This window comes from Lithobates pipiens, unplaced genomic scaffold, assembly GCF_037356315.1.
Source record: "Lithobates pipiens isolate NorthernLeopardFrog02 unplaced genomic scaffold, aLitPip1_a1.2 Scaffold_8, whole genome shotgun sequence".
Classification (NCBI taxonomy): Eukaryota; Metazoa; Chordata; class Amphibia; order Anura; family Ranidae; genus Lithobates; species Lithobates pipiens.
This window is the reverse complement of record NW_027507903.1, coordinates 616,559,422-616,574,765: the sequence shown is the minus strand read 5'-3', so window position 1 is coordinate 616,574,765 and position 15,344 is coordinate 616,559,422. Positions and strand designations below refer to the sequence as shown.

General features: G+C 43.4%; 1 protein-coding gene across 1 annotated transcript in view; it reads right to left on the bottom strand.

Annotated features, from left to right (window-relative positions):
* The window catches only part of DNAH2 (dynein axonemal heavy chain 2), a 328,965-nt gene that overhangs the window by 53,322 nt on the left and 260,299 nt on the right, over positions 1-15,344 (bottom strand). The window contains exons 57-65 of the mRNA XM_077470685.1: positions 13,710-13,870; positions 9,193-9,332; positions 8,200-8,332; positions 7,936-8,075; positions 6,125-6,335; positions 5,897-6,013; positions 4,226-4,367; positions 3,226-3,395; positions 2,970-3,086 (exon numbers count right to left, since the gene is read on the bottom strand). Coding sequence (XP_077326811.1) covers positions 2,970-3,086; positions 3,226-3,395; positions 4,226-4,367; positions 5,897-6,013; positions 6,125-6,335; positions 7,936-8,075; positions 8,200-8,332; positions 9,193-9,332; positions 13,710-13,870 — 1,331 coding nt within the window. The remainder of the gene's footprint in view (positions 1-2,969; positions 3,087-3,225; positions 3,396-4,225; positions 4,368-5,896; positions 6,014-6,124; positions 6,336-7,935; positions 8,076-8,199; positions 8,333-9,192; positions 9,333-13,709; positions 13,871-15,344) is intronic.

Sequence of the window (15,344 nt, the reverse complement as noted above, 5' to 3'; positions counted from 1 at the left end):
ATTTATTGAAGACCCCTTTCCAATCACATATTGCATACCTAACCATCCCCTTTCCAAACTGTACAATAGCTCTCTGAGTGCCTGTGAATGCTCTGCCTGCTTGTGTCTGTGTAAGATCTAATTACTGTGTAGCTCTCTCCTGCAAACCACTAGACTGGGAGACCAAGGATTGTGGGAAATGTAGTTTCTTCACAGGAAGTGTTAGTTCTTAGACCACAGAGGTCATGCATTAATCTGGGCACTGCCATGACGCATGTTTCATGTTTTAACACAAACTATAACTGCTGACACTGGAATGTGAAGATTACAGTGGTTGTTAAGTTAGTGATTACAATTACTGGCAGCCCCCTCTGTAATAACAAGATGTACTGTGCAGTGTCTTTGTTTTTTTTAAAATCATGCAGCTAAATATCTTATTTCACATCTCCACTGTGTGGTCATGTGACATCCTGCCATTCTCCTTCCCCGATCTGAAGACTACAGCAGGAAGGACTGAGATTTCCCTCTGATGTCAGCCGGGAGGTCACGTGACCACACAGTGGCAATGTGAAATAAAGTATTTAGCTGTATGATTTAAAAAAAACAAAGACACTGCACCGTATATCTTGCTATTACAGAGGGGCTGCCAGTAATTGTCAACGCTAACTTTACAGACACATGGAATAGCTGCAGAAGGGGAGGGGATAGGGAGAGAGGAGAGACTCCAACACAGCAGGGTGATGGTGGCACGTAATCTGACCACAGAATGATGGATCAGCAGTCATGATTAAAGTGTTCAGTTCACATAGGGGGACACAAGAACAGGCAGGATCAACCAGGTATTTTACAGCCCAGAAAGGGACAAATAACACGGAACAAGCACTTGGCTGTGTAACATGCTTTAACCACGTGCCGGCCAGTTGCCATTATTATACTGCGGCAGGTTGGCTCTTTTCCGCAAATCGCCGTAGCTGTATGTCGGTCCCTTTGACAGCTATAGTGGGCGCGTGCCCGCTGCACGGCGGGGGAGCTGATGCGTGTGTCCAGTGGCTGCAATGTCCGCCAGCCTACCACGATCACTCCACAGAGAGCCAGAAGGGGATCTGGTAATGTAAACAAACAGATCCCCATTCTGTCAGGGGAGTACAGAGTGATCGTCTGTTCCCAGTGGTCAGGAACATTGATCTCTCTGTACTCCCAGTCAGAACCCTCCCCCCACAGTTAGAAACACCTCCCAGGGAACACATTTATCCTATTGATCGCCCCTAGTATTAACCCCTTCCCTGCCAGTGTAATTTATACAGTAATCAGTGCATTTTTATAGCACTGATCACTGTATAAATGTCACTGGTCCCAAAAAAAAAGTATCAAAAGTGTCCGATCTGCTTGCCGCAACGTTGCAGTCCTGCTAAAAATTGCTGATCACCGCCATTACTAGTAAAAAAAAAAAAATTTACAATAAAAATTCCATAAATCTATCCCCTATTTTGTACACGCTATAACTTTTGCCCAAACCAATCAATATACGCTTATTGTGATTTTTTTACCAAAGATATGTAGAAGAATACATATTGGCCTAAACTGATAAAGAAATTATGTTTTTTTAAGTTTTTTGGGGATATTTATTGTAGCAAAAAGTAAAAAATATTGTTTTTTTTTTCAAAATTATTGCTCTTTTCTTGTATATAGCGTAAAAAATAAAAACCGCAGAAGTGATCAAATACCACCATAAGAAAGCTCTATTTGTGGGAAAAAAGGGAAGTCAATTTTGTTTGGGTACAACATCGCACAACCACGGTGTCAGTTAGAGCGACGCAGTGCTGAATCGCAAAAAATGGCCTGGTCATTAAGGGGGAAAATCTTCTGGGGCAGAAGTTGTTAAAGGAACATGATCCTTTTTTTCTTTTTTTTAGGGTTACAACTGCTTTAAGGCCTCATTTACATTTGCTTCAAAATGTGTAATTTTACACTTTTTTTTAAAGCTTTCTGAATGGCAATCAAAGCGTCTATCACTAAATAAAATGGTTAGCTTACAGTCCAGTTCACATGTCCTGTTTGCTTTGCGTCAAAAATAATATCCCATGTCGCTTTCTTGGTGCTTCAAAGTATCTCCAACTCACTAACATAACCTACAGCTTTTGAGAGGCTTTTACTCAGAGTTAGCTTTGCTTTGTTTTGGAGGTATTGCAGCAGGTATGAGATATCCCAGGATGCACTGGGAAACCAACACGTGAATCGGAAAACCATCACTTCCGGTTCATGTGTATATATTTTGGGAGTGTCTGGTGCAGACCTCACACATCTGGTGTGCAGTGTGGAGCAAAAGGAAGATGAGTGGGGTCCATAATGGAGCGGAGCAACAAGCAGATGACACACGTGGTGTGCAAAATGAGAATTCTGTGGTGTAAGGTGACCGGAGAGAGAGGACTGAGCGGCAGAGGATCAGCAGAGCTGGGGAACTGGAGCAAGGAAAACTAGCATATGTCACACATGGTGGGCAGCGTGGGAGCATTATAGCGGGAGGTAAGCGGGAACCAGAGAGAGAGGAGAATCAGCAAGCAAGAGGATCAGCAGAGCTGGGGGTTACTACTGAATGGGGGATCAGCAGAGCTGGGGGTTACAACTGAGTGGGGGATCAGCAGAGCTGGGGGTTACTATTGAGCAGGTTATCTGCTGAACTAGGGTGCTAATGAGCCCAGGTTTTGCTGGGTCCCTTTAAAACAAACAGAAAATTAACAAACAGGACATTTTCCAAGCTTTATTAAAGCTTCAAAAAACCTCACATAAACATAAAAAAAATCAAAAAAGCATATTGAAGCGGTAGGTGTTTTAATGTGTGTTAAAGTATTGTACAACAGGCTGTGCGTATAGAGCAACAACTGACACCATGAAACAACATGATCATGGCTCATCTTATGCAGGTAGGAAGGTTTACCATGCCTTAAATGTGATTTCTACCAATACAATGTGGGTATTACAGCCACTGTTACCTCTTTGAGTTTATTCTGAGCCTCAGCCAGTGATGCCTGCTTCTCTGCCAGCTGTGCCATGGCTGCGTTCATGCGGGCCCTTTTGGGTTCTACCACACGGAATATCCGACCGTACATCTGCCAAGAAAGAAAAAATGTAACTGAGGGATGGAGACTCAGAAAACAGAGCATCTACCAAAGACCACGAACATCTACCAATGCCGGCAAACATGGCCTCACCCATGCCAATCCAATTGACTTATGATACTGTGCTCACCTCCATGGCACGCACCCACATACACAGGGAGCGTGCCGCCAAAGACACCCTGCCAACAATGTCTGGCTGGAAGTCTGGCAGGACACAGTACTGGCCAATCTTTTTCAGGACCCGCTCAGAGATGTTGTCCTTGTCAAAGTTGATGAGCTGTTTGATGAAGTTCGGCTCACCTAGAAAAAGAAACGGCCACAAAAATCAGACACTGTGGAAGGTCCTCGTACACTGGTTCAGACATGGGACAATTCAAATAAATTTTGTTTTTATCTAGATATTGTTCAGTGTCAACATGTTCTTCAGCATTGTACAGTGTAAGTGTACTACCATAGACACCTATGGGTCTATTGATAAAACATTTGTTGTACAAAAGTCAGAAACATCTGTCAAAGTTGAACCAAAGGTCCTGTATTTTTTCTAAGAGATTAATGCCTGTATTGTCAGCGCCATCTAGTGGATCTATATGGTATAGTTTTCTCATTGAGGTATTTCTGAAAGCCATATCACATTTTGGCCACTTGATGGAGCTGACAATACAGGCATTAATCTCTTTCCATGTTCCACAGTGCTGTACAGAGAACACTGATCCACTCTTATCAGTCTCTGAACCAAAGGAGCTTACACTCTAATGTCCCCCCACAGTCACACATTATTATTATACATTTAAATAGCTCTGACATATACAGAGAGCGGATTTATTACTGGGGGATGAGTGAATACATATGCTGGCACTGCTGTCAGAAGAGAAGAGGGATTAAGCTTTCTCTATGCTTCGAGAGGCGTTCCAAGTCTAAACATAGGTCATAGTGTGGTCCTATTGATGTTCGTTCTTATATTCTACACATGAACTGATGAAAACACAGTAACACGATACAGACTTCCACATGATGAAGTCTCCCAGAGACGTACTACTTTTTACACTGGCACTAAAACTTTGGACCTGGTGCTGCACCCAAAAAACACCTCTCTGGTCTCTGCCAGCCACTCTGCTCTATTCCAGCCTTACCTAGTTGCCTCTTGGCCTCGGCCCAGGTGGGTTCGTTCCCTCTAAGGGTCATTACGGCTTGCATGACAGTCTCCACCAGGGCTGGTGGCCGTCCGTAGGCTCTGATTTCTGTCAAGTCCCTCTTGTTCAACGTCTCCAGGGCCTAGCGGGAATGAAAAGGAGAGATTGCAGATTCAACTTTATAAAGGAAAAATTTCAATAATGGTAAAAAGGATTTCGGCATCATTTAGTGAAGGCTCTGCAAGATGTCTGCAGTTTATGAAGCATGGTCAGCCAAGGCAAGAGAAGATACAGGAATTGTGGTTAGATGGTTGTGGCTTTCTCCATGGCCTAGAATGTCTACTCACTTCATCGTTTTCTAACAATTTTTTTTAGTCTTTCTCAGAAGACTTTGCAGTCTAATACTACTACAGAAATGTATGGATTATGTGTCTTCTGATCAATCAGGGCAAGAGGAGACACTAGAACTGTGGATAAAGCAGAAGGTCACTCTCTCAATCAACACTATTTTTAATCCTAATGCAACTAAAATTAGTAAATAAATAGGACAGTATATCATATTTACTTCCTGGTTTTCAGGCCTAGGCAAATTATGTCATCCATCCCAGGATTCTTCAGGAGGGGAGGAAGGGCTTTCTCAGCTAAGCACACCCTCTTGCTTGCATGCCTGTGCTAAGGGCAGATCAGAGGCTTAACTACAATCTTAAGGGCCCCGATGCAAGAACCCATGAAGGGACCTCCTGTTGGGGCCCTTTTCTTCAAGCCTGGGGTCCTTTCCATTGATCCCAGGGACCTTTACTCCCAACATGGGGTCCTTTATTATGGTGCCGCAGCAGGACCCTTTCATATGTTCTGCAGCGGGCCCCATTCCTGCAGTTTTGGGACCCCCCCATGGTGGCGGAATGCCTGGATGCAAGTGCAACCTTTGCGACCCTGGATATTCCACCACTGGTGTCAGTAGTTTTTTATTTTAGTAATTTTTATTCATTTTTTTACCATTTTATTTTCATTCTTTTTTTTTTTTTTTTTTTTTACAATTGTATTTTTTATTATTTTTAAGAGCCCTGTCTTTGGTGAGATATCAGGATCTAAACAGACCTCTGATGTTTCACCTTTGAAACATAGAAAGGAGATTGAGCCCTCAATCTCCATCTCTGCAGCTTTAGCTGCACAGAATGAATGGACAGGAATAGCTCTGTACATAGCTTCCCATTCATTCACAAACTGAAGCACAGAGTTTATTATTTTTCTATTATGAATGGACAAAGGATCGATCGGTTCCGATCACTGACTCTGTCCAATGACATATTTACCGGCCCCTTTCCCACTTTCCATCCTGACACAGCACTGCAGGGGGACATGGGAGGGTCAGGGGGGCACACAGGGGTGTGGGGGCAGCAGAAGACAAGTGACCTGGATAGAAGGGGTGCTGGGGGAGCGTCATGTAGAGGAACCAATGCCCTAAATTTTCCTCCTGTAGCTGCTGAATGTCTGTGGGAGGGAGAAGAGGAAAAGCAGGCACATTCCCGTTTTAATAAATCAATCCATGACTTGATGACCTTGCAATTGGGGGCCTTTAAGGAAATGGTCAGCTCACCAGATACCAATCATGACATAAATATCCCTTTTAGGTGGACACACCCTTGCTCAAGAAGCAAAGTTGGAGCTCACCTTCATGGCCTCCTCCAGAGCGGGAAGTGCCTCCTCCAGATCTTTCTGTGCATTGTCTGCCAGAGCCTTACACTTTATCTCCTCCGCTCCGATCTTCTCGCTGTGGGCTGTGACCGTCTGATAGAGAGATGTGGAGAATTGTTGGACATAATTGTTAAAGCAAAACTGAAATTTAAAAGAAAAGATAAAAAAAATAAAATCAATGTGGTTGGTCAGGTCCAGACTGACCTTCTGCTGCTCGTCGGCCTCTCTCCTCTGCTGGACAATGATGACCAGGTACTCCTCGCACTGCTTCTGGAACTCAGCCACTTTGCTCCTGGCGATGGCCAACTGTTCGGACATCTTCTCCACCTTCTCTCGGGTCTCATCGATCTTGAATAGTCCGTTCCGCAGCTTGGTGGCCTTCTCTCCCAACTCCGTCCGCTTCTCATTCAGGAGGCTTGGGGGGGAGAGAAGACACATATAATAAGGTGCCTAAAGAACAATTCAGATGTATTGTCCAAAACTTGAACCGATCAGTTTAATCTGCTTATATTTTGCCCTCCATGGTTTCTTGTCTTCCCTCATCAATATACTAATGACATTTTTAAACAAAACCTTCCTGTTTTCATTAAAAATACCTTATTTTAGATCTAGTGGTGCCATCGCTGGATCTCTGTGCTTCTCTATGCAATGTAGGCAAATCTTGGCTGGTGAGAGAGGCCAGAAAAAGATAAGGAAAGGTATAAAGTGACACGCAGCATGACATACAAAAAGTGATATTTATTTATTGAAAAAACATGTACAACGCTGCAAAAATGTCCTACGTGTTTCGGTCGTTCGTTCATAGTCATAGTTAAGGACTAATGTATGAAATGCGTAGGCTGTTTTTACAGAATTGTACATGTTTTTTCAATAAAGGAATATCACTCTTTGGATGTTATCCTGAGTGGCGACCATCTCTTTCCTTATCTTGGTACGCTGAAGGTGTCGGCAGCCTTGAGGTCTGAGCACCGGGTGGAGCTATTATGGTAGAAGCGCCTACACACCTGTTTTTTCATATACAGCACCCTGCTGGCCCCTCCCACCAGCCTCAGTCTCAAGAGTCCCCAGCTCTGATACAAGCACTGTGCAGGCTCTCGGGAGGAGTTATGCAAATATCAAAATGTTTTGTTGGGTAAGTGTCAGCCTGGAGAAGTGGGTGTTCCTAGGTAACCTGTATTTGTATATAGACTCAAACTAAGCAAGGTTGAGCCTCATGATCGAAACATCTGAAATCCAATTTATGAATGGGGAGGGCCAAGGATGGTCAGACTGTGGAGGAAAGAGCTTGATGAAGCTAGATGTCCTCCAGTCAGGAAATGAGGCAGTCTCTATCTGCTTTTGCTGCAGCTTCTAATGCACATTGTGAAATACACTCCTTATTTTGAGAAATGACAGGCAAGTGACCTGAAATACAAAATCTAAGACAAGAGAACCTACCTTGTGGAGGTCTCTCCACATTGCTGGGACCCCTGATATACTTACCCTTTTGATGGTGCTTACCGTGCATCTATAGGTTTGTGTTCCAACTGCTGTGTAAGTAAGTTTTCTGCACATCAGGGGATTTACCACCACCCCATTTTGAGTGGCCTTATAAATTAAGCATATTATATTTTTTTCATATTGCTTTGCTTATGACATGCTCTTCCCACAGATATACATAAATCAAATCTTGGCTGTCTCCTGAGGAAGTGGGTTCTACTTTACGAAACGCATAGAGAATACAGCTGTAAGAATACACTAATTTAAGTGCTCCTGCAAAATTCTGTATATGCATCAATACCAGAAATATATGTATATTGTGATAGGTTTTTATCATGACATATTCATTCAATGTGGATTTTTTTTTTTTTTAATTGTAATATGAAATAAATTTCGCATTTTAACATATTGTAACCTGCTTCATTTGGCACTACTCATAAAAGTCCCATAGGCAAATTTTCTTTTTTGTTCTACTAAGACAAGAGAAAAATTTTCCTACATGTCCAGAAATGAGCGAGGTGAAAGGATGGACTTACCTCTTGTACCGGGACACGACCTCCAGGTAACTGGTGGGGGTGATGTAGTTATGTCTCCTCAGTTCCAGTTTCATCTTGCGGGAGTACTCTGCTACCGAGCGATGCATGGTGACAAAGATCCTGGCCACCTTCCCACTGACCTGGGGGTATAAAGGAGGTAAAAATTGGGATTTTAGACAAGGGGTGAACACACATGGGAGAAGAGAATTACTAACCCACAGCTTCTCCCATTAGAGCCATTTACAGAATGAAAGTCAAACTCACCCCCTCCATGTTTCCTAGCTCCACTCCTTCCAGATATCTTTCGGCTACCTCCAGCAGAGCTTCTTGTGGCCACTCGGAGAACCAGTCTATGGTGGTACAGTTGACCAGTGCTGGATACTGGCGGATGCGGTTCCTGTAACAGAAGAGGACACAAAAATACTGTCTTCATATTGAGATACGTCAAGACACACATGCTAAAGATCTGAAGATACTCCAAATTTGTATTATTTTCTAAAACTGTGATGTGTCACTGGCTCATCCATGTATTTATGGACATTGCTTTGTGCACTGGTGCACAGTCATGTTGGAACAGGAAGGGGCCATCCCCAAACTGTTCCTACAAAGTTGGGAGCATGAAATTTTCCAAAATGTCTTGGGATGCTGACGCCTTAACTGTTCCCTTCACTGGAACTAAGGGGCCAAGCCCAACCCCTGAAAAACAACCCCCAAACCATAATCCCCCCTCCACCAAACGATTTGGACCAGTGCACAAAGCAAGGTCCATAAAGACATGGATGAGCGATTTTGGGGTGGAGGAACTTGACTGGCCTGCACTACCTGATAGAACACCTTTGGGATGAATTAGAGCAGAGACTGTTAACCAGGTCTTCTTGTCCAACATCAGTGCCTGACCCTATAAATGCACTTCTGGAAGAATGGTCAAACACTCCCATAGACACACTCCTAAACCTTGTGGACAGCCTTCCAAGAAGAGCTGAAGCTGTTATGAAAGGGTGGGCCAAGTCAATATTGAACCCTACGGACTAAGACTGGGATGCCATTAAAGATCATGTGCGTGTAAAGGCAGACGCCCCAGTACTTTTGGTAATACAGTGTATATGTGCCCAGTCACATATAGGAGAAGGTATCTATCAAACAAGAGTTAACAATTGTATAAGAGCAGATGGATTCCAACCGGTCTATCTTTGATCACATATGAAGAGGTTTGGATGTAATCCATTATAGTCTCTGCCCTAGGTAAACTGTCTTCACCTGAAAGGATCTCCCACGGGGCTCATACACAGAACGATGTGAAGATTGTTCCGCACTCTCTCAATCAGGAAGTTAAAGAGACTCTCAGGATTGTCTGGGACACCCTCCGCTTTAGCCTTCTCTTGTAGAATGCTCCGGATCTACAAGGCAATAGAAAAGAAAGATTAGTTAGTCTATAGCACTGTGGAGGCAAACATCAAATAAGAGGTGATGAGGATCCTATGACATTAGATAGCCAGAATGAAGACACTAAAAAAAGGTAAGTACAAAAAAAAAAAAAAAAAGAAGAAAATACAATCCTGATTCCAAAAACGTTGGGATGCTGTATAAAATCTACATAAAAACAGAATGCAGAGATTTTCAGATCTCACAAACCCATATTTTATTCACAATTGAAAATATATAAAATGTTTAAACATAGAAAATGTACCATTTTAAAGAGGAAGTAAACCCTGATGGGTTTACTTCCTCTGATTCCCTGCAAAGATAAAGCATAATGGACTACTATGCATCGCATAGTAGTCCATTATGTGTCACTTACCTGACACAGGAGCCAGCGAAGTCACCGCTGTCCCCTGTAGCTCCGAGCGTCCATCTTCTTGGTGGGTCTCCGTGGGTCTCGCCGCTCCGGCGCTGTGATTCGCCGGAGCAGCGATGACGTCACTCCCGCGCACGGGAGCCGACACTCGCAGCATATCGCCGCGATCTGCGGCTTACCCAGTGCGCCTGCGCGCTACTGCGCATGCGCCGTAGACAGCAGTGGCTGTCTTCAGGTAAATATCTCCTAAACCGTATAGGTTTAGGAGATATTTCTTGGACCTACAGGTAAGCCTTAATCTAGGCTTACCTGTAGGTCAAAGTGGTTTGTAAGGGTTTACAACCACTTTAAGGAAAAAAGAGACAGGGCACCAAAAAGCTGGCAAAGGAAGCGGTACCAACAAGGAAGAGCTGGAAGAACATCTTAGAGAGTCAGCGTGTCTCAGAAGTAAAGATGGGCAGAGGCTCACCAATCTGAAAAGCTTTGTCTAAAAATTGTTGAAAAGTTTCAGAAGAATAATGTTCCTCAACGTAAAATTGTAAAGTCTTTAAATATATCATCATCTACACTAGACAGATTAATATCCTCAAAAGATTCTGAGAATCTGAGAAGGGACAAGGCCGAAAAAAAATATTGGATGATAGTGATCTTTGGGCCCTCAGGCAGCACTGCATTAAAAACAGGCATGATTGTGTGATGGACGATTAATGAGCCAGTGTTCACGGGAGAGCTACCTTTTGGGACCCAATTAAAGCTGGTGCACATGGTGGAGAACATCCGGGAGATGGTGGAAGTTGGAGGGGCTACTATATTCCTGATGAGTGATTGTTGACCCCTTGGGGTCTGAGGGGTCTGGTAAGAAGCCATTTCTCACATAAGTGGTGGTGGATTCTGCAAGATTCACAGTAGAAGAATTTTTGTATGGACTATTTTTTGCACAATTTTTTTGCACTTTTTTGTCATAGTTCTGGTCACCAATGGTGTCTATATGTTTTATGATATATAATCTGTGGAAAATCCTTGATACCAATGATTTGGATGATTGTTGGTTTATTATTTGTGTGTTTTGCTCTATCAATTTGAAGTATCTCTACACATTTTTTACATTTTATGATTGCATCTGTATCACTACGTTTGAGTTAATTCATTGGGGGTTCTTTTTATTTATATTAAATCTGATCAATTTGCACTGAGGTGTGTTAGGTTGCCCAAAGAACAGGGCGGCCCTGTTAGGTGGGCTTTATTTTGATTTATTGTGGGTCAGCGCGGTTCTTACGTTTTAGAAATTCATTTATGCTGTATTGTTTGGTACAAGACAGAACTACAGCTCTTATTCAACATTTTTATCTCTTTGGAGATTTTTTTCTTTACTGTAGTGCAGTTTCTTCCCCATTGTTTTTCCACTTTATTCTGTGATCATACAAATTGAAATCTGACCTTCTTTTAGGCAACCATGGGTGCTGCATCCTCTGCACTAAAGAGGAGAGGGAGCTTCTGGCTTGTTATCAGTGCTCAGTTTAAAAGCCTGCATCTCTGATGGTAATGGGGGGGGGGGGGGGGCATTAGTGAGTATGGAATGGGCAGCTTTCACATCTGGAAAGGCACTATCAATGCTGAAAGATATATCCAGGTGTTAGAGCGACATATGCTCCCATCCAGATGATGTCTTTTTCTGGGAGGATCTTGCATATTTCAGGACAATGCTAAACCGCATACCACATCTATGACAAAAGCATAGCCTCCTAGTAAAAGAGTCTAGGTGCTGAAATGGCTGCCTGCAGTCCAGACCTTTCACCAATTGGAAATATTCAAATCCAATTCAGTTAATTGTCTCAATCCAGAGCACTAAGTGTCATTTCTGTCTGTTGCCTCCTTCCTCTGCTATCAGCATGAATCACTGACAAGTTTTCCTGACACCCAGAGAAAAATGGTGACATGGGAGGGATCTCCAGCTGATTGACAGCCTCAGCTCTGTTCCTGTGTGAAGGGGGTGTGCCTTCCCTCCAATCAGATCTCTCCTTACTGAGCTCTGTACAGTGTAACTTCCGCTCTCCGTACCGCTCAGACAAGTTTTATAAATTCAGCACTTTTAACATCTGTAGAGAAGAGTACACTGCAGATAAACAAGTAGATGGTGCATGAAGATTCGTTTTATATCTGTGTATCACCCTGAGGCCAGTCACTTCACTGGGTATACATAAGGGTTTTCAACCACTTTAAGCTCTGATAAGGAGTATGTGGACGCCCAAAATGCATTGGGATTACTGCTTTAAACATATCTGGATTTCTTTCAAGACCTGCTCTTGTGTTTGGGGCATCTTGTCATCCATCAAATAGCTTTACTGAAGTGATTCAGCTTAATAAATAAGACAGACACTAACAATATTACACATTATTAACTGAAAGCAGACCTTCAACCCGATACACAATGTGGGTCCCACCCCCTCCCTCTACAACAGTAGATATTATCTTATTTTTGGTGCTGCACTTCCTCTTTTCTTGCGAGGATGAAATTGCGCATACATACACAGATGTGCCGAATGTCCCAAAGCCCCACATATTTTTGCACGTGCAGATTTCTTTGCACAAATGCATGGTGATGGAGAGGTGAAGGAGGTCTGGGGAGGGGGACTGAAGTTCAATTTTAATAACTGAAGAGCTGACACCTCTTATACAGCATCTCACAAAAGTGAGTATACCCCTCACATTTTAGTAAATATTTTATTATATCTTTTCATGTGACAACACTGAAGAAATAACACTTTGCTACAATATAAAGTAGTGAGTGTACAGCTTGTTTAACAGTGCAAAATAACTCAACACACAGTTGTTGGGGGGTTGTTGTCATGTTGGAATACTGCCCTGCAGCCCAGTCTCTGAAGGGAGGGGATGATGTTCTGCTTCAGTATGTCACAGTACATGTTGGCATTCATGGTTCCCTCAATGAACTGTAGCTCCCCAGTGCCAGCAGCACTCATGCAGTCCCAGACCATGACACTCCCACCACCATGCTTGACTGTAGGCAAGACACACTTGTCTTTGTACTCCTCACCTGGTTGCCACCACACATGCTTGACACCATCTGAACCAAATACGTTTATCTTGGTCTCATCAGACCACAGGACATGGTTCCAGTAATCCATGTCCTTAGTCTGCTTGTCTTCAGCAAACTGTTTGCGGGCTTTCTTGTGCATCATCTTTTGAAGAGGCTTCCTTCTGGGATGACAGCCATGAAGACCAATTTGATGCAGCGTATGGTCTGAGCACTGACAGACTGACCCCCCACCTCTGCAGCAATGCTGGCAGCACTCATACGTCTATTTACCAAAGACAATCTTTGGATATGATGCTGAGCACGTGCACTCAACATCTTTGGTCAACCATGGCGAGGCCTGTTCTGAGTGGAACCTGTCCTGTTAAACCGCTGTATGGTCTTGGCCACTGTGCTGCAGCTCACTTTCAGGGTCTTGGCAATCTTTATATAGTCTAGGCCATCTTTATGTAGAGCAACAATTCCTTTTTTTTCAGATCCTCAGAGAGTTCTTTGCCATGAGGTGCCATTTTGAAATTCCAGTGACCAGTATGAGAGAGTGAGAGAACGATAACACCAAATTTAACACACCTGCTCCCCATTCACACCTGAGACCTTGTAACACGAACGAGTCACATGACACCGGGGAGGGAAATTGCTAATTGGGCCCAATTTGGACATTTTCACTTAGGGGTGAACTCACGTTTGTTGCCAGTGGTTTAGACATTAATGGCTGTGTGTTGAGTTATTTTGAGGGGACATCAAATTTACACTGTTATACAAGCTGTACACTCACTACTTTACATTGTAGCAAAGTGTAATTTCTTCAGTGTTGTCACATAAAAAGATAGAATAAAATATTTACAAAAATGTGAGGGGTGTACTCACTTTTGTGAGATACTGTACATGTACACAACAGGAAGAGGCCTGCACCACACACAAAGGTACCTCCTCAAACTCATCCGCCTTGTACAGGTTGGGGACCTCTCCAGAGCTCAGGATGTTGTTGATGTCCTCCAGAAAAGCCTCCTCTGTGATTTGGGTATCCGTCAGAAGGAAGACAGAGGGGCGCCCATCTACACCGGCCAGCCGGTACAGTTTTTTAATGTCTGAGAGAGAAAAGAGCACATAGATTAAAAAAAGAAGGGAATGAATCATCGTCTATCGTAAAGCTATACGATAAAAGAAGGCTTGTCCAAAAATGTTAACTCAATGTACATGTAGACCCTAATTATCAACTTCTATTTATTACTCCCTTCTTTGACCCTTGATGAAGCAGCAAGTACAGAGTACACAGACTTCTATCTAGCACAGGCCTTTTAGGAGGTAACCCCCCCCTTGTGGTGCATTTTTACCACCCCCCAACCACTCCCCCTTTATCTGTAGAGCCAGGTGTACACGTGCTTCGGTTCCAGGGCCAAAATAAAGGGAGGGGCGGCTGCCCTGGGTGCAGTGGGTATTTTGGGGAATTGTGCTAGAATGGGTGATTTGGGGGGGGGGGGGGGGGCGGGGGGATTTGTACGGAGAGAGTGGATTCCTGTTAGGAGGTGGATTTGGGGGGAGCAGTTGTGCTAGTAGGTATGATCAAAGGGATTTTTTCTAGGAGGGGAAATTTGAGGGGTAGGATAAGTGCTAGGAGAGGGGATTTGGGGGGGGGGGGGGGTAGGGATTTATGCTGGGAGTCAGGATTTTTGGAGGGGGGAAGAGGAATTATGGTCGGAGGGGAAAATTTAAGGGGTAGAAGAAAGTAAAAGTTTGGGAGGGGGAGGATTTAAGCTGGGAGGGGGGTTTTGTATTGGAAGAGGGGGAATTATTTTGGGGGGGGGGGGAATTTGGCTTACAAAGGGAATGTATGCTTAGGGGGTAAATGTGAATATTAGTGCTCACATTTTTTTACTGTTTGATATCTTTGCCTTGGGTGCTAGATGACTATGTCCCGGTACTGTGCGGTTGTGATGCGTTGCAGCAGAAATGATACCCCTTGTCGCTATGAATGCTGAGCATAGCCCATTCAAGTGAAAAGCTCCCCGCCCCCCACCCTGTGCTATGAATGCGGTTGTGGTGCACTAGTGTGGGGTTTAAGGGGTAGGCCTGTCAAATGCTCTCTGAAGAGCGATCTGAACACAGATCACTCTTCTCTTCAGAGACCAAAGCAAGTGTGAATGGAGTCCTGGTTTATTAGGCTTATATATTGGTGGATGGGATTATTTCTTGGTTATATATTTTTATTTCTTGCATGTGTGTTTTTGTATGTATATCCCGCAGAGTATTTTTCTTGTATTAATAAAGTCCTATATATTAATACTTATCTCTAGTGGTTCAGATACTTTTGATATAAGGTTTTCTGATTTTGCTGTGCAGTTTTTTTTCCCTTTTGCTCTTTTAAGTATACCATTGACATTTTTTTATTATGTCTGTTCGATAAGTGCTATAAAATACCTGTTGATCCTGCCAGAAATCCAGTGAGCTTACGACTTCCCATGCTCTAGACTTTACATTACTACATAACTTCCCATGCTACATTGTTATCAGTTACATTGCTCCAAGCTATCCCTAAGGTCTACAAAACACCTCCCCCTCTAT